This window comes from Panicum virgatum, chromosome 5K, assembly GCF_016808335.1.
Source record: "Panicum virgatum strain AP13 chromosome 5K, P.virgatum_v5, whole genome shotgun sequence".
In the NCBI taxonomy this organism is placed as follows: domain Eukaryota; kingdom Viridiplantae; phylum Streptophyta; class Magnoliopsida; order Poales; family Poaceae; genus Panicum; species Panicum virgatum.
This window is the reverse complement of record NC_053140.1, coordinates 6,920,753-6,939,846: the sequence shown is the minus strand read 5'-3', so window position 1 is coordinate 6,939,846 and position 19,094 is coordinate 6,920,753. Positions and strand designations below refer to the sequence as shown.

General features: G+C 43.4%; 3 protein-coding genes and 1 pseudogene across 3 annotated transcripts; 3 read left to right on the top strand and 1 right to left on the bottom strand.

Annotated features, from left to right (window-relative positions):
* The first annotated feature begins 1,332 nt into the window (after window positions 1-1,332).
* LOC120705971 (short-chain dehydrogenase TIC 32 B, chloroplastic-like) lies at window positions 1,333-6,805 on the top strand. The gene is made up of 9 exons (XM_039990517.1): window positions 1,333-1,558; window positions 1,674-1,855; window positions 4,766-4,997; window positions 5,179-5,258; window positions 5,344-5,497; window positions 5,572-5,650; window positions 5,944-6,028; window positions 6,134-6,180; window positions 6,309-6,805. Exons 2-9 carry the CDS (start codon window positions 1,738-1,740, stop codon window positions 6,474-6,476), a joined length of 963 nt encoding a protein of 320 aa, XP_039846451.1. The 5' UTR covers window positions 1,333-1,558; window positions 1,674-1,737; the 3' UTR covers window positions 6,477-6,805.
* A 95-nt stretch (window positions 6,806-6,900) lies between these two features.
* On the bottom strand, window positions 6,901-7,522 carry LOC120705972. The gene has a single exon (XM_039990518.1). The coding sequence runs from the start codon at window positions 7,520-7,522 to the stop codon at window positions 7,142-7,144; it is 381 nt and encodes a 126-aa protein (XP_039846452.1). The 3' UTR covers window positions 6,901-7,141.
* A 1,532-nt stretch (window positions 7,523-9,054) lies between these two features.
* On the top strand, window positions 9,055-11,748 carry LOC120705970 (putative pentatricopeptide repeat-containing protein At3g15200). Its single transcript, XM_039990516.1, has 2 exons — window positions 9,055-9,409; window positions 9,530-11,748. Exons 1-2 carry the CDS (start codon window positions 9,331-9,333, stop codon window positions 11,104-11,106), a joined length of 1,656 nt encoding a protein of 551 aa, XP_039846450.1. The 5' UTR covers window positions 9,055-9,330; the 3' UTR covers window positions 11,107-11,748.
* A 2,214-nt stretch (window positions 11,749-13,962) lies between these two features.
* On the top strand, window positions 13,963-18,960 carry LOC120705969 (annotated as a pseudogene).
* Window positions 18,961-19,094: the final 134 nt, after the last annotated feature.

Genomic DNA, 19,094 nt, shown 5'->3' with positions numbered 1-19,094 from the left:
GTTGTACTTGATATTGTTTGTTAGAGAAGATGATGACACATTTGTATTGTAGTCAGCTATTGTACTAGCGACCAGGAGGGCAAATCGAGAAGAAAACGGAGGAACCGTTGACAACATTAACAGAGCGAAATAATGTGAGAGAGGACAACACATGGTTTAGTCTGATGTTCCCGTTGACATGGAAAGAAACTAGGCCTATTTTTCTTGCCATGTGAGGAAGACTAATTCTATTATTTTTCTCGCCACGCGAGGAAGACAAATCTATTTTTTTTCTTGCCATGCGAGGGAGACTAGATCTATTTTTCTTGCCATGTGAGGAAGACTTCTCTAGTTTTCATGCCATGTGGATGAAAAGTTGTAAGTTTATCTCCACCATGATGCTACTATATCAAAATTCAAAATCAATGACAGCAGAGCGCAATAATGCAGATATGAGGACACTCAGGATTTGATTCCATCTGATCCGTTTAGATTATATAAAGAGATTATGTCTGTTTTGCTTACCATGTGGAGGAGGTTTCGGAATTTTATCTCCACCGTGCTGCAAATCTGTCAAAATTCACTGTCAAAACTCAAAATCAACTCCTAGTAGACTCAATCTGTTCTGCTGGCAACCAATAACAATATTTTTTTCTTATACCAAATCAGCACCAGACAGCCAACCGTACTTTTCTCTCACAACAATCAGCACCGGCCAGCAGAACAGAGCCGAAAAAAACCGCTGCCACAGTCCACACCATGATTTTCTACAAGTTTTGTAGCTTTTCACGTAGTAGTCCCTGAAACAACAAAATGGATTTAGACACTAGCTACATTGTCAGCCGACAAGGAAAACCTAATGCAAAAAACGAATGTAACTGATTGAGGTTTTAATCCGTGTACAACTTTTTTCTTTCCGTGATGCAATACATGTACAGTACAACTAAATGAAGAAAGTTACTTGATCCCTAATCCGTTTCCTATACCAAGTTCACATGGTCACAAACTCTGAAATGACATCTAGAAACACTAGAGGCCGACAGATTCACGACGACTCATGAATAATAACTCTTCTGCAATTGGAAGAAGAAATCGCTGTCAAACGACGAAACTCGTCTCTGTCCTGTCCAAACTCCTTTCGTTTTTTACCTTCTGTGACGATTGTGAAAAGCTGGAGAACGCCTGGCAGGGAAAAAAAAAGGAACTCTATCCTCTTCTCTGTTTCTAGAAGTCTCCGCCTCCTGTTGTCCAAGAATTCCCAGGCAGGCAAGGCGTGCGTGCGACGACGACGTAGCTTCGGATCGCAACCCGCACCAGCACGATCCTGCTCTAAACCCTTTCCGTTCCGGCCTCCTCCCTCCGTGCGTCATCCTCTCCGTCTCCTTCCCCGCCCCGTCCCCGCGTTGGCGTTGTTGCGCTCCTACTCCCCCCAACCAAACTGCTACCCGCGCCCCCAACCATAAATAACCTCAACCCTCTCCCCCCGACCCCCCGCATCCTCTTCCCATGCACGCCCGCCTCCGCTTCAGCCCTCTGCTCCACTTCCCGGCGCATTAAACAAGTCGCGCGGCGCGCCGAGGTGTGCTGACGGCCGCATTGCCGAGATTTCCGTGAATCTTGCGATTTCTTGGCCGTGCTGCTTTCTTTGTGTTCACCTTTTGGTTCTTTTCTTGGGTTTGTCGTTTTGGTTGCAGTTTGGTGCAGTTCAGTTGGGTTCAGCTCGTTCTTTGTTGGAGAAATTGAGGCGTTGAGTCGGAGATGGGTATCCTCTCGCTCATCACCGGTAAGGCGGGCGCCAGCGGGTTCGGGTCGGCGTCCACGGCGGAGCAGGTCATCGACGGCGTCGACGCCAGCCGCCTTACCGTCATCATCACAGGTAACCCGTTAATCAGCCGGTAGCAAACAAGATTCCTTTTTTAATGGTGCTTAACCGATGCTTATGCGAACTCGCTGAGCATTGCGTTGAATGGGTGATGCTTGCTGCTCTGATATTCTTCGGTAAAAAGACGACGGTTTTCCTCTGTAATCGGGATGCTATGGATTCTCGATCTTTCCCTTCTGATGAGGATTGCGGGTGGATCTCTACCTGCTACTCTAAATTGTGTGTGGTATGTCAGATGTGCACCCGGATATAATTGCTGGTTACATGTTCTTGTCACTGTATTTTTCCTCACAACTGTACTGGTCGTTGTTAATGGGACGTACGTGCATATGCAGCCTCGTCTCTGAATCTTGCCTGTGCAATGCTTATGTTGTTGAAAGTGTGACGTCATGCTGCCCTGCTTAATGCTGTTGCTTGGAATTCTACTGAATCTATTGATGCTTAGATTTCTACTGGATCTACTGGTGCTGTGAACTTGTTCCTGAAATACTGTGCTCTGTAATCACCAAGATTTTGCAAAGCTGGGTATTGTTCCATGGTTGTATTTGTTAGTAATGTCAGAGGAATCTCTGTGTGGTTTCCTTTCGTATGTTTGTGCTGGTAGTTTTTTCTTAAAAAAACCTTTTTTTGGTCATCGAACAGTTGATAGGTGGGTTTAGAGCTTGATTTTTAGGAGTGTTGTGATATCTTTGTGTATGTAATTGACAGTTAACACGTTTCATTGGCAATGGTTTTCTTACAACTGCACTAGTCCTAGTTGAGGTGTGCTTAAGTTTTCCTGTGAACTGTGACTACCAACCAACATCTTCTTGTTACAGTGATCTGTATGGCCTTGTTTGGTTAGGGGGTGAAAAAGTTTTCATAAAAACTTTTTGCCCCTTTGACCACTAATTAGAGGTATTAAATGAAGTCTAATTACAAAACAACCTCCACAATTATGGTACTGTAGCATGTGCTGTAGCTAATAAGGCCTTTTGACCGCATGATCAGAGGATGATCAGGGGCGGTTACTGTAGCGTCACTGTAGCCAATCATGGTGGAACTTGGCTCATTAGATTCGTCTCGAAAAGTTACTCCCATTTGTGAAAAGGTTTCACAAATAAACTTCGTTTAGTACTCCATGCATACATTTGTCTTTTTGTGCAAAAAATTCAGGGTGCTAACCAAACATGGCCATACAGTAAAAGGACTTACGTACATCAAATTTCAATGTTATTATTAGATGATGTTTACCTACTCTACTTTGTAGTTAGATTACAGCAGTGGGCTAATGGATTTTCATTTTTAATTGTTCCCATTGATGGTCTAGCTGTATATTCCTTCCTTTTTGTGTGGAAAAGAAGTGCTTTGAGTTTGGGGCCATGTGGTCCAAAGAGGCAATTATTTTTGTGTGGCTTTGAATCAACTGTCCATTGTGTAATGTTGTTTGTTTTTTTCCCAAGCACAAACTGACAACTGTACCGTCTTTTGTTGCGATGCATCTCTTATTTTCATCATAAATTGATATTTTTTTGTTAGATTAGATCACCAGTGTCTTACCAGTGGTAATATCACACTTATATAATATTGTAATACAGTAGTTTGTTGAGTTCCTAAGTCTTAAGTACCATGTTTTTCGATATAACTGCTTCTTCATGTACAAAAAAAGTTGTGGGCACCTACAACCCTGCACTTCATGAGATCACAATTCATTTTGGGGGCACATTTCCATCTCTCCTTTTCTAACACACAATTTATCAAAGCAATGTTATTCCATGTAAATCTTATGCCATGGAGTGTAAGAGGTCACCAATGCAGGATCCTTTCAGTTAGATGCCTATCATCTTCAATCCTTATCATTTCACTATATACTACTTTGGGGTTTCGTTGTTCCCTTAACTTCACAAAAGTTGGGAAATTTATCCCATTTCTATGGCTGGTTGTATGTTGACTATTTTCATTCATTGAGAATAAATCCGAGTCTGGTTCATCCTTACACAGAAGCTTTCCTAGAAGTTTTAATATTTTAGGTTAATGTGCTGCTCTACATATAAAAAGATAAATACACATATCTGTATGATTAGTAATTTGGTTACTGATGAAATTGCTAATATAAATAGTTGGTATACAAGGGATGTATATGAAAGCTTTGATGATAGTGACACCACCTCTGTTGGGATGTATGGAAGGAGAATAATTGTGGAATAGGTCAAGGGTGTCGGAGTGCTCAGTAAGTCCAAGGCTGGATCAAGGGGTGGCTGAATCGACATATTATTAGCCTTGCAGAATTTTATTTATCATTTTCTCTTTGATAGTGTTATTTTAGCAGCTTTAGCTCTTTTTTCCTGGTTGGTATTTTTGTTTTATGATGATTTTTGCTACAGTTGCCTGTTGCCTGCGCTACGCTTCTGCTCACTAGTGTTTTCATTTCGCTTCAAAATGTTAAATATCTTTCTATGCAGTGTTTGTGACTCCTTATTAAGTGTGGTTCTATATTGGGTTAGGAGTCCAAAAATATGTAATTGGGATATTTAATACTCCCCATTTCCATATTGTAGGTCGTTTTGGCAAGTCTAGATACATAGTTTTTGCTACGTATCTAGACATAGCATATATCTAGATACGTAGCAAAAGATATGTATCTAGATTTGCTAAAACGACCTACAATTTATAACAAAGGGAGGCCTCCCAAAGGGAGGCCCACGCAACGGGCTATTAGCTCAGTGGTAGTTCTGATACATGAAACTTATTCTAGGTATATATCTGTAATTAACACCATTCCTCAGCAGGAGTTGAGTGCAGTTTTCACCACCATAATTTAGTTCATAAAATTTTGATTAGCCACAACCAGCACCTATTTTCAAGATGTCTAAGATCTATTTCTGTCCTAATTTTGATGAAATCTGTAATGTTGGTGTTTCGCAGGAGGAGCTAGTGGCATTGGTCTGGAGACATCAAGAGTTTTTGCCCTTAGAGGAGCCCATGTCATTATTGCCGCGAGAAACACTGAGGCTGCATCAGAAGCAAGGAAGACCATCTTGGAGAAGAACCCAACAGCACATATTGATGTTCTGAAGCTTGACCTCAGCTCCCTCAAGTCTGTCAGGGCTTTTGCAGACCAGTTCAACTCGATGAAACTTCCTCTGAACATCTTGATGTAACCCTCTTCAGCTGTTGTTATGCTTGCCTTTCTTTGACATGAAAACTTACTGTGCTTCAGTTAAATATATTTTCAGCGATGTATACCACTAGCAGACCACTAGCACATCTATTTAGCCTTTTCCTCTTGTCTATATTACACTGAATTATGACTTACAGCTTCCTAATCTGTTCTGCAGAAATAATGCAGGTGTGATGTTCTGCCCTTTTCAACTGTCTAAAGATGGAGTCGAGATGCAATTCGCCACCAATCATCTCGGTATTTTCTTATTGCCAACATGTCTTTACTAGAAAACAGCTAAAATACTTGTCTCATTGTCTGGCACTGACATTTGTTTTACCAGGACACTTTCTGCTTACCAATCTCCTCCTTGATAATATGAAAGCCACTGCCAAGTCTACGGGTATTGAGGGTCGCATCGTGAACTTGTCATCAGTTGCCCACGCCCATACATACCCAAAGGGAATTGAATTTGACAGAATCAATGATGAGAAAAGGTATGTATGAATTTATGGTTCTTTGTGGGGATTGACTGTTGAGTGAACTGCAAGTAACGATCTTTTATTGACAGATACCATGATAAAATGGCTTATGGACAATCTAAGCTGGCAAACTTACTGCACGCAAATGAGCTCTCTAGACGGCTCAAGGTATTATTTTATCCTCCTAGCATTCTCCTTTATTTTAATCTTTTGGGAAGGATTGAATCCTGAAGTCAAACATGTACATCATGTCCCTGATGCTTTTGGCTGTACACTACAATGAAGTAAAGGGGGTCACTGGCAAGGAATAACTAGTGCAGACTTTGGGAGCTAAATAACTTAAAATTTATAGGAAGTTAGGAACCGTGTTAGATACCATTATGACTTACAGAGATTATTTAGGTTACCTCCCTTTGATCTCGTTCTGTATCATGGATAATTAATTCTATTTTACTCAACAGGAAGAAGGAGCAAACATCACAGTTAATAGTGTTCATCCTGGATTGATCATGACCAATTTGATGAGGCATTCCTACATTCTCTTGAGTATGATCTCTTGCTCCTTTTTCTCAGAGATAATCTACGTCCTGGTCTTAGCTAGGAACACTTATCTTCCGACAGTGTTCTAAAACAACTTGTTTTCTCTTGCAGAGATCGTTCAAGTTGCAACTTTCGTACTGTGGAAGAATGTACACCAGGTTTGGAACCAGATTTTCCCAATTCATATTTCTAACCAACTCTTCTAAATAGCAATAACAGTACAGAGAAAGTAGTGAATATGATATTATTTTGCAAATACTGATACTTTTAAACTTTCGTTTTTCAGGGAGCAGCAACTACTTGTTACGTAGGACTGAACCCACAGCTGAGGGGAGTGACAGGAAAATACTTTGCTGACTGCAATGAGGAGAAGACGACCAAACTGGGACAGAGCGACGAATTGGCAAAGCAACTCTGGGACTTCAGCGAGGAGCTGATCAAGTCCGCGCAATGAGAGCCATAGGAGCTGGATCAGAGGAGTGTTCTGATTGTGCTTGGCATTTGGTGTTACCAGTGGTTATAGGAACCTGATCAATGGTGGAGCTGGTGGTGTTCAGAAATAAATCTCCACGCATGCTTTCCTAGCTTATTCTGGTGTGACAAAGATCAACCTGTGTACTATTTTTTAATACCCGTGCAATATATGTCCAGCTGAGTTCTGGTTTGAACTTTGAAGTGCAGATTTGTATTTGCCTGAAAGATTCGTTTTCCTTCTGTGTCCGAAACTCTGAATTCTTTGTAATGGTGTCTGAATTTGATGACATGTGTTGCTGCATTCTGAAACTTCTATACCGTCTTGCAACTGAAACATCGGAAACAAGAAGGCAAGATCCAACATTCATATGTACACCACAAATTTTTCTCTTTCATGCGTTGCCAAGTTCAGATTTGTCTTCCCCTGAAACATTCCTTTCCTTCAGTTTCTTAATTTTTTTTAGGTGTCTGAATTCTGATGACATATGGTGTTGCTACATTCTGAATCCGTACTGAAAACATCGGAAACTAGAAGCAAGATCCAAAATTCGTATATATAAACCAGAAATATTTCTGATTCATTCATGTAAACGAATCGAGAATCTCCTTTCCCCCCCAAAAAAAACGAATCGGGAATCACACAGCCTACACATGTTGCAGAGACGCGTCGTGATCATCCTCCCACACCCCGACGGCCGTGGTAAACCAGACGGCGCCGGTGACCACGACGACGGCGAAGACAAGCGGGACGACGACGTCGGGTCCGGCCTGGCCGAACATGCCGGCGGGCACGCAGACGACGTCCCACGGCGGCCCGTCGAGCGGCAGGCCGACGCTGAACCCGTCGTCGCCCTGGCACGCCCTCGACAGCGGGGTCCCGGGCCCGACCGCCCAGACGAAGGCGAGCTCCGGCGCGAACGCCGCCACGGCCACGGCCGTGGCCGCGACAGCCGCCCACGTGGCCGCGTACGCGAGCAGAGCGCGGCGCGCGAGGAGGCCGGCCAGGGACGGGAACGGGAACGCCATGGCTTGGTCGCCGGCTGCGGCGAGGCTTCGCTGGAGGTTTATAGCGGGAGTGGCTGGTGGATGCTGCTGTGGTTTGGGTGAAGAGGATTTGGCGGGAGAGCAGGTGACCGGTGGCACTTGCGCGGCGCGTTCGAGTTGGTTTGGTTGGTCGGAGGGGGGACTCCTATATGTCTTTTGGAAGACATATAAGAGTGCTATCTTTAAAGCTTAAGACTTAGTTAACCACTTTTGGGCCTTGGGAGTCTCCGATCGCACGTGCCGAGCGCACAGCTGCAGCAGGAGGATCCAATCGCAGGCAGCCAGCAAGCCAAGAGACTAACGTGAAGAAGCGGAGAAGCAAAGCCGTAGATCCCTCTGGTACTTTTGTTCTCTGCCCACCATGAATGCCGGAAGGCTCAACATGAGCACGGTGCTATGCCTCTTTTTGTTTGTTTCTTTCTATTTTTCAACTCTAATTCTTGTAAAACCATCTTTAAGACTTCAACACTTGTTTTGAGTTGATTCAACACTCTGAAAAGACTATTCCTACACTTTGGATATACTAATTCAACATTTGTAGAATAAATATTGAAATAGCATACTATATATGTTGAAATGATATGTTCAAAATATTGAGACAGTATATTCAAATGTTGAAGTTTTAAGATAAAAAATAAAATAACATATTGGATCTTGTTCTGTTCCATTAATTCCGAAGAATATTTTGATTCAAACGGGTTCTAAATTGGATTTATGGTTTAAGAGAAAAGATCACTTGAAGTTAGAAACTTGATTAACTTTCCAACCACGTCCCTCCACTCATCCTGCATGTCTACTTTGGCCCTGTTTAGTTTCCACTCCATAAACCCCGTAAACGCAAAAAAAAAGTCACATCGAATATTTCGACACATGCATGGAGTACTAAATGAAGTCTATTTACAAAACTTTTTGCATGAATGGGCTGTAAATCGCGAGACGAATCTAATGAGCCTACTTAATCTATGATTTGCAACATAGATGCTACAATAACTATCTGCTAATTATGGATTAATCATGGATTAATTAGTATCATTAGATTCGTCTCGCGATTTACAACCCATCTGTGCAAAAAGTTTTGTAAATAGACATTTAGTACTTCAAATTAATAAGATTCTTTCGCAAAAATTTTTTGCGTTTCACTAAACATGGCCTTTATGCCGCTTGCGTCCTCTGCTCTGCTCCCGTCCGTGCCGGTCACGCTGCCTGCTACCCACGTGGTTTCATCACATTCATTTATTTTAGTTGGCACGGATCTCAAACACTGGAAGATATCTATCAAAAAATCTTGCGGAAGATCTATAGGTTTTCCAGGTTGGAGGCGCGGCGGAAACTGATCGGTTCGGAAGCAGCCCAGCCCATTGCCAACTCAACAGCCCAGCCCGTTCCCGGCCCGGCCCAGAGCAGCCCATATAAGCCCATCCATTATCCGGGACAGCCCAGAGAAGCCCATCCTCCCGTTCCTCCTTTATCCGGGCCTGGGCCCATCTGCCGAGGAATGTGGAGCTTCCCCCGAGCCCGTCTCCCGCGTCTGCTTCCACGGCAGCGGCGGCGTTCGTGTGTCCGTGCTTGCTGTGCGCCGCCATCGCCCGGCGGCGGCCTGCGCCGTCTGGAGCGCGCCTGCGGCACGCCGCCCGCGCCAGTTCACGGGAAGCGTGGCGCCAGCACTGCGAACCACCGGGTCCCGGCCAGCGCCTGCTCCGTGCCTCTGGCCTCCGCCTCCCCCGACTGCACAGTGCCGCACTGCGGTGTTCTATTGGACCTCGCCGGAGCAGCGTTGCTACTGCTGTATCATGATTCCACCGCGGCGGCTGGAGTCCTCCATCCTCGCCGCCGCCGCTGCCGCCTGCAGGTTGAGCAAGCCCATCGCTCGTACGTATCACGTCCTCCTCTCATTGCCCGAATACACGATGCAATCTTCCATCCAACAGAAAACGATTTTCTCCCCCATTTTTGTTAAATTTATAATGAAAGGGACTAACTTGGCCGCAGGTACTCGTGAACCACGTGCAGTTCTTGGGAGACTCGGCGTTCTTGGGTCGTGCCCACCAGCTGTTCGACACAATGCCTCAGAGGGGCCACCACCAGTGGGCTTGCCCCCATGCTTCCGCCAAGGTGTCCTTCCACGTGGGAACGTGCTTGGATTGCTGAGGTTTTGCCATGCCAGTGCTTCGGAATGTTCTGACGAGGTCCACGCCAGTGAAATTCTGAGTATTCTCAAGTCCTTTGGTGGCAGCGATAACACCGACCTCGGTGGTGCTCTCCATCAGTTTACGGAAAAGATGGACGAGGACGTCGTCCTCAAGGTCCTCCAGAAGCAGCGGTCTAACTGGCAGGTCGTGCTGGCGTTCTTCAAATGGGCGGCAGGGCTACCTGGCTATGCCCATGGGTCTAGGGCCTATATTGAGATGCTGGACATTCTCGGGCGGATGAAGAAGGTCAGGCTCATGAGGCAGCTGTTTGAAGAGATTCCCAAGGAGCGGCAGGGGGTGGTCGTAACCAACAGGATGTTTGCCGTGCTGTTAAACCGGTACGCAGGTGCACACAAGGTTCAGGAGGCGATAGAGGTGTTCTACTTGAGGAAGGACTATGGGTTTGAGCTCGACTTAGTTGGGTTCCAGATACTCCTGATGTCGCTGTGTCGATACAAGCATGTTGTGGAGGCGGAGGCTCTGTTCCGCGAGAAGAGAGATGAGTTCCCGCATGTTATAAAGAGCTGGAACATCATACTGAACGGTTGGTGTGTGAAGGGAAGCTTTAGAGATGCTCAAAGGATTTGGAACGATATCATTGAATCCAAAGTTGAAAGGGACCTGTTCACCTATGGTACATTCATAAAAGTACTGACCAAAGATGGCAGAATCAGTTCCGCAGTGAAGCTGTTCAATAGAATGTGGGAGAAAGGCATTAATCCTGATGTGGCGATCTGCAACTGTATCATCGACCAGTTGTGCTTCAAGAAAAGAATTCCAGAAGCACTTGAGATTTTTGGAGAGATGAATGACCGGCGTTGTCTAGCAGATGTGGCTACATACAACACTTTAATAAAATACTTATGTAAGATAAACCGGATGGAGAAAGTTTATGAGCTTTTGGATGAAATGGAAGCAAAGGGCTGCCCTCCAAACACTAGGACATATTCTTACATTCTGAAGACAACTGAAAAACCCAAAGATGTCATAGCTTTGATGCAGAGGATGGAGCAAAGTGGTTGTAAATTGGATTCTGATACATATAACTTAATATTGAACCTTTATATCAATTGGAAATACGAGAAGGGAGTGCAGCAAGTATGGGATGAGATGGAAAGGAGTGGATCTGGTCCAGATCAACGATCATTTACTATTATGGTTCATGGCCTTCATTCCCAAGGAAAGCTTGATGAGGCTCTGCAATATTACACAACAATGAAATCAAGAGGGATGATTCCAGAACCAAGGACCAAGATACTGGTGAAAGCTATATATATGAAGAAAGATGGGGCTGCCACAGAAGATCGATCTGCAAATATGACAGGGAAGGATCTAAAACTGGATCCACGATCAAGACTATTTCATGTTCATATATAGTTTGCTGTCAGATCTTGCTTCTATTACCTGAACAGAGGATTGCTGGGCACATATTTTGGGTTGGAAGAATCTCTTCAATCACAATGGCAACATCTTGGGCTACAATAAATAATCAGCAAAGTGTTTTGGCATTATGGTATCCCAGAGAGTTTTGCTCAGACTTTCAATGCCAGGGTATGTTTTTTATGTCTGATATGGATCAATTGCAAGTATTGTATTACATGCTTGCATTATATAGGATATGTGAAATGTGTACAGATGTTTGTTTATTCATCTGTTATTCGTGGCTGTGTCTACTTTCTAGTTGTTGCCAACATATGCAGCAGCAGGTGGCTTCAACCGCTCAGAAGCCCAAATGAAGAATGGCCTAGGAACTAGCACCTCCGTTTTCTTCTGTTAAATTTATAGATCATACAGTGCCTGGCTATGCAGGAACTCATATCTAGTACATAAAGAGTTCTGTTTGGCCATTTCCACAATGCTAATCCTGAATTGTTCTCAGGTAAGCTATTGTTTGTTGCTAATTTGCTGCCACGTCTCTTTGCTGTTTGTTCACCGTCCTTTGTCTGCATTTTTTTTTTGATGTAGTCAGCAATTCTTATTTGAGAAGTACTTGATTAAAGATTTATGCCCTTTAAAGAATTGTGTTGATGAGAAGAAATGATGGGTTTCTCTTTTTCTAAGGGAATTGTACTGATCAACTCTGAAGTTGGAATATACTATGGGAAAACAGGTGGTTATGAGAGATAATGATACTTGCAGCAAATACTTTTCGTCCCTCAATTCTTAGTTTCTTACAGAGAATTGCGCTATCAACTGCGCTTTCATTTATGCCACACTGCTCATCTGTCAAAAAGGGTGCAAAATGACCAATGTAAACAAATAAAACCACACAGTTTAGACTGGTGTGATCTGTAAATTCAATGAGTTAACAGTTTAGAATGCTAACAGAACTCAGTCAGTTTGCTTATATGCAACAAGGGGAAAAACAAACTAACTCATCTTTCCATGTCAGGCTCCATTTGTTAGAGCAGAATTGGGTAATTTGTGAATATAGTTGAATCAAAAGTTTGCCTCGGACTAGGAGAAGAATATGGTAAATCTCCATATAGCTAGAACATGTTCCAACAACTAGGGGTGTGTTTAGTTTTTTACGTGTAAAGTTTTTGAAGCATATGGACACACATTTGAAATATTAAACGTAGACTAAAAACAAAACAAATTACAAATTCCACATGTAAACTGCGAGATGAATTTATTAAGCCTAATTAATCCATCATTAGCAAAATATTTACTGTAGCATCACATTGTCAAATCATGGCGCAATTAGGTTCAAAGATTCGTCTCGCAATTTACATGCAAATTGTACAATCATTTATTTTGTCCACATTTAATGCTTTATGCATGTGTCCAAACATAAACATTTAATGTGATGTTTTTGGCCAAAAATTTTGGGATCTAAACAAGATCTAGTTTTAAAAATTTCCCTGAAACCGGGAGAAAGGTCAAAGCCCAAACCATACTTGGAAAGCGGCTGGCCGCCATGTCAAAGTCAAAAACAGAAGTAGGCAGCGACGTCTCACCTGACAACGAATCAGATGCTATGCATGTGCATGTTGCATGTATTAGCACGCATCTATCAGGACTAATTGATTAAAAAAAACATCATGTAAGCTGCCCTGCTCTGACCAAGAAAGCATTGGCCGCCTAGAGAGTCTTCAGACTCTTGACCTGAGCTACAACGCGTTCTCTGGTACGCTACCTGCCAACCTCACTTCCTGTGCCAGCTTGCAGTTGTTGAGTCTCAACAGTAACCGGTTCCATGGGCGTATCCCTGTTGAGCTTAGCGACAAGCTAACAAATCTTCTCACTGGACAACAACAGCTTGACAGGCGCCATACCAGGATCACTAGGCAACCGGTCATCTCTGATATTTTACAAAGTTGTGTATTATCGTATTATCTACATATGTGATTTTTTGATGAATTTAGATGATTTTTTTGCCTTGGTTTGTACGAGTTTTTACAAAGACTGTGATTCCCTTTTATAATACCTCTGACGCCTGACTGTCTCTCTCTCTCTGAGTATTGTGGAGCGCATATTTTATAAGGGAAAATTGCAAGGTTGCTCTTGTTTTGAAGTCTAACTATATGTTTGCCCCTGATTTTTTTAACTTCGCATGTTTGCCCTTATTTTTAGTCTTTCAGTTGGAAAATTGGCCCTGTTTTATTGCAAAATTGCCTCTATAACTTGCAAAATAGGGGCAGTTTTGCAATAAAATAGGGACAATTTTGTAACTGGAAGACTAAAAGCAGAGGTAAACATGCAAAGTTAAAAAACAGAGGCAAACGTGTAATTGGACCTAAAAACAAAAGCAGTTTGCAAGGCTGCCTTATAAAGCTGGAGCGTTCAATCTGAGGACCTACACCTCTACATCGAGGTCAACGAACCGAAGTAGTTCAATTTACCTGCATTGCATCCTATTTTTCTGAAATTTAGCATGGATTATAGTTCAACTAAACGAGTTCTGAGCCGACTTCACTGACCAAGAACAGCACAAAGTGCATGGACGCACAAAGTTCACTGCGTTCGGGCAGCCAGCTCCTGTTCTAGCCCAACAGTATTTTCCTTTTACACCACTCCAGCCTCCAGCTCCAGCCAGCCCAATAATATTTTTCTCTCATACCATTCCAGCTCCAGTCTCCCGAACGCAGTAAGTAGAAGTGCACTTTTCCACGGATGGGGCACGGTGCGTGGAAATTATCGCTCAGCCACCACCTAAGTCAACGCGCATCCACTTTAGTTTGATGATTCATAGTTTTAGCAACTGTGCGATGCCCACTAAAACTTTCTTTCACAGAATTAGTCCACTGTATAAGTAGGGATTAGCAAGCTCCAAAATCCACTCAATGGTCATCGATCGCACAAGAAGCATCATCAAATCAAAGCAACCACCAGCCCATGGCGATGCGCTCGGCGACGGCGAGCTTACTGCTGTTGCCGCCGCTGCTATCCGTCGTCTCCATGTCCATTTCGGCACCCGTGGCCGCGCAAGCTGGCGACGACGAGGCCGCCGCGCTGCTGGCGTTCAAGGCCGCGGCGGTCGCCGGCGGCGCCTACGACGGCGACCCGCTTGCCTCGTGGAACAACGGCAGCGGCGCCGCCGGCGGGTGGTTCTGCAGCTGGGAGGGGGTCAGGTGCGGACGAAGGCGCCTGCGAGTGGTGGCGCTGAGCCTGCCCTCCCGCGGCCTCTCCGGCACCCTGACCCCGGCCGTCGGGAACCTCACGTCCCTGCGAATTCTGAACCTGAGCTCCAATTGGTTCCGGCCTTCCGGGGAACCATCCCTGCAAGCGTCGGCCGCCTGGCACGTCTGCAGACGCTCGACCTGAGCTACAACACCTTCCACGGAGGGCTGCCTGCCAATCTAAGCCTCTGCGCCAGCTTACTCTTCTTCGACCTCAGCAGCAACCGGCTCCACGGCCGCATTCCTGCTGAGCTCGGCCGCGAGCTCGCAGACCTTCAGAAGCTCTCGTTGGCGAACAACAGCATGACCGGCGGTATCCCAGCATCGCTAGCCAACATGTCATCTCTGTACCATCTTGATCTGGGTACAAACCAGCTCGAGGGCCCCATCCCACCTGAACTCGGCAGCATTGGGGGCTTGCGCTTCCTCTATCTCAACAGGAACAACCTCTCAGGTGCGCTTCCACACTCTCTGTACAACCTGTCCATGCTGCAAGAACTGTCCGTAGTTAACAACTCGCTGTCTGGGACTATTCCTGCAAATGTTGGCGAAAGGTTCCCTAGAATCCAAGTTCTTCACTTGTCTGCCAACTAGTTCCATGGAACTATCCCGGGTTCACTCTCCAACCTCTCTGCTCTCAGGAATCTTGAACTCGTGCGGAACAGTTTTAGTGGACGAGTTCCTGCTACTTTGGGGAGACTGAAAGGCCTCGTTACCCTAAACTTGTTTAGCAACAAGCTGGAAGCAGATGACAGGGAGGGGTGGGAGTTCATCACTGCGCTGGCAAACTGCAGCCAGCTTGGGTACTTGGATCTTGAGTACAACTCCTTTAGTGGAAAACTTCCTAGTTCAATTGCGAACCTATCGACGACTCTCCGATTTCTTGGTCTGGGAGACAATGGGATTTCTGGGTCTATTCCATCCAACATCGGTAATTTGGTTGGTCTGCAATCACTTGGGATGGAGAATACTTCCATATCCGGAGTGATTCCGGAGAGCATTGGTTGGCTAGAAAACATGGCGGTGTTAGAGATTTACAACACTCGCTTGTCCGGCCTCATACCTTCGTCACTAGGAAATCTCACGCAATTGAATGTACTTGCTTTATACAGTTGTAACTTGGAGGGGCCAATTCCTGCAAGCTTGGGAAACTTGAAGAACATGTTTATCCTTGATCTCTCAGCAAATCGACTCTATGGATCGGTTCCCAGAGAGGTCTTTAAACTTCCTGCACTTTCTTACTACTTAGATTTATCATAAAATTTGTTGTCTGGGACACTTCCTAGTGATGTTGGTAGGTTGGCAAATCTTAACCAACTGATTCTGTCAGGAAACCAGTTATCTGGAAGCATACCAGATAGTATCGGAAATTGCATATCGTTGGAAAGGCTGTTGCTGGACCAAAACTTGTTAGAGGGAAGCATACCCCAATCTCTGAAAAATGTAAAAGGTCTTGCTCTGCTGAACCTGACCATGAATAAACTATCAGGCAATATTCCTGATGCCCTTAGTAGTATTGGTGGCCTGAAACAGTTGTATCTAGCGCACAATAACTTATCCGGTCTGATACCCTTAGGTTTACAGAATTTGAAAATCTTGTCGAAATTGGATCTGTCCTTCAATGATCTGCAAGGTGAAGTGCCAAAAGGGGGTGTTTTTGCAAATGTAACTTACTTTTCTATCTATGGAAACGATCAGCTTTGTGGCAGAATACCTCGACTTCATTTAGCTCCATGCTCCATGTCTAATGCAGAAAAGAAAAAAAAAGAAATCGTTAAAACCCCTTGTGATCACCCTAACATCAATCAGTGCGGTTATGTTCTCAGTTTCAGCAGTTGCTCTTATTGTGTTGATCCGTAAGAAGCTTAGGAAAAAGCATGAAAGTCAATTCATATCCATTATTGAGGAACGGTATGGAAGAGTTTCTTATCGTGCATTGTCAAATGGGACAAATGGATTTTCAGAGGCCAATTGGCTTGGACGTGGAAGCTATGGCATGGTTTATAAATGCAATTTACATGATCAGGGCACAATAGTAGCCGTAAAGGTGTTTCACATACAACAATCTGGGACTACTAGAAGTTTTGTAGCTGAATGTGAGGCACTGAGAAGGGTGCGTCACTGTTGTCTTGTAAAAATCATCACCTGTTGCTCAAGCATAGATCACCAGGGTCAAGAGTTCAAAGCATTAGTTTTTGAATTCATGCCAAATGGTAGCCTAAATAATTGGTTTCATCCAGAGTCCAACACGCCCGCTCAGACAAATTCTCTTAGCCTAGAACAAAGGCTACACATTGCTGTTGATATCATGGATGCTTTGGACTATCTTCATAATCACTGTCAGCCACCTATAATTCATTGTGATATCAAGCCAAGCAACATCCTCCTCGCGGAAGATATGAGTGCCCGAGTTGGAGACTTTGGAATATCGAAAATCCTTCCAGAAGAAGTTGTTGTTTTTTTTTTAATGGGGATCATGCCATCCCCATGCTTTGTACAGTTTTTTACTTATTTTTATTAATTTTAATATACTATCACAGTGGGGGTCTCCCCTGCTGTACAGTTCAAAAAAAAAAAAAAATCCTTCCAGAAAGTGCCAGTAAAAACCTGCAAAGTCCGAATAGCATAGCTGGAATAAGAGGCACCATTGGCTATGTTGCTCCAGGTAATTCAAATATTTACTTTTTTGGTATTTATACATTATTCCTAGTTCTTATGTAAACAAGGTATCTGACTTTTGGTTCCTTCCACAATCATAGAGTATGGTGAAGGTTCTTCTGTCTCAACTCAAGGTGATGTTTATAGCCTCGGCATATTGCTGCTAGAGATGTTTACTGGAAGGAGCCCAACGGATGAGATGTTCAATGGTTCTTTGGATTTGCACAACTTTGCAGAGAATGCACTTCCAGAGAAAATATGGGGTATAGTTGATCCGACAATCACAATATGGATGCACACAAATGGCTATAACAGCACTACAAAAAGTGGAATTCAGAATTGCTTGGTTTCTGTTGTTTCTCTTGGAATATCATGCTCTAAGAAACAACCTAAAGAACGGATCCTGATACAGGATGCAGCCATTGAGATGCATGCTATTAGAGATTCATATCTAAAGTTTGCCAGATCTCTTTTGGTGGAGAATGGAGTAATAGCACCAAACCACAATGATTTTCCACAACAGTGAATACATTGGACTGAAAATGGGCAAGATGCCTGCAGGTCAGCTTACCTGAAATAACTGAAGATGTACATGAAGCTTCAGCTTTATAATTCTTCCCTGCATTTGTTTACAACAGATATATGGAAATATAAGAGAAACTTAAAAAATATGTCCAAATTGGATTAGATCCAGAGGTTTACCTGTTGTCTGTGTGAAAATTTTTTGTAGAGAATTCAGCAACATGTATGAGTCAAAAATCAAAATACAACCAATGCTCTCTGCAAATTCAAGATATATAGCATGACTGGAATAAAAGCTCCTCCATTGGTTTTTTTTTCTTGAACATGCATCCATTGGTTATGTAGCTCCAGATAACTCAAACTTATTGTGTTGCTCCCTGTAGTTTGCTCCATGGTCCAAATGACATTTGTGATCAGTTAATGTGTGCATTTCGTAGCATAAGGGGTAGACTCTGAGTTGCTAACTTTTTTGAACTGATTCTGAGTTGTTAACTTAGAGTTAGAGGCCTGCTGGATTGCATAAGTAATAAGTTTGCCAAGGATGCCCACAGTTGGACAAAAAATACCCTTGGATATAGCAGACCCAACAATCTTGCTGCATGTGTAGTATCAAAGGATAGAATTACAAGAAGCAGAATCAATGGTTTTTTGTTTTTTGTCTTCGGGTTGAACATCCAAGCGAGCGTACGGTGATGAGAGAGGCAGAAACAGAGATGTATGCTGGATTGCTGTTGGAAATTTTTTGTACCTATTCCTTTTCCTGTTAACTTGAGAAAATAGTGCTAGTAGTCAATGCAAGAGCCAAGAGCAATGACCTGAACTACTCTCTTGATGTGTAGTTACTTGAAAAAAATTTGGAGCCATATATGGGATTTGGATCAGATTTTCTTTCAATCGGTTTTCTCCGCCAGTCCAAAAAGACTAAAATGTATGCAATTTTTACCTCCTTAAGGTATATATTGCCTAACTGCACATTCTCAGAGTTGAAATCTTACTCGATTCAGCCACATGCCCACATCTACAGCTGACAGGAGAAAATCCAGAAACAGAACCTTTCACCCATCACTGCAGCAGACACGATCCTTAGGCGAGCCATATATGGTTAAGAACTGCTATGTTTCACCAACTGCAAAATTGTTTCATTAGCTCTTCGTAACTTATATTTTAGAAGAGTTATCTACAAATATGTTGTATAAGCATTTTTGAAATTGTTGTGTATATGGCTCAGAAAACTTCAAAACAAACAAAAGAACATAAAAATTGTTGCTTTGTATGTTTGTGTTCCTCATCAGATGATTGTTTTGGCTGAATATGCGCACTGCAAAGTTTTAGGTGTTTTTTTTTACGTTTTGCAAAATTCCGAAAATCCACCTAGCGCAAAATGTTTTTTTATTTTTACCATTATTACGAATGACACTCATCATATTATCATTCTTAGAATGACACATACAACTATACCAGCAGATAGAACTATAACTTACAATTTTACCACTTTTGCGCATGTGGTAAAATTGTAAGTTAGACTTCTCTCTGCTGGTATAGTTGTAGGTGTCATTCTAAAGA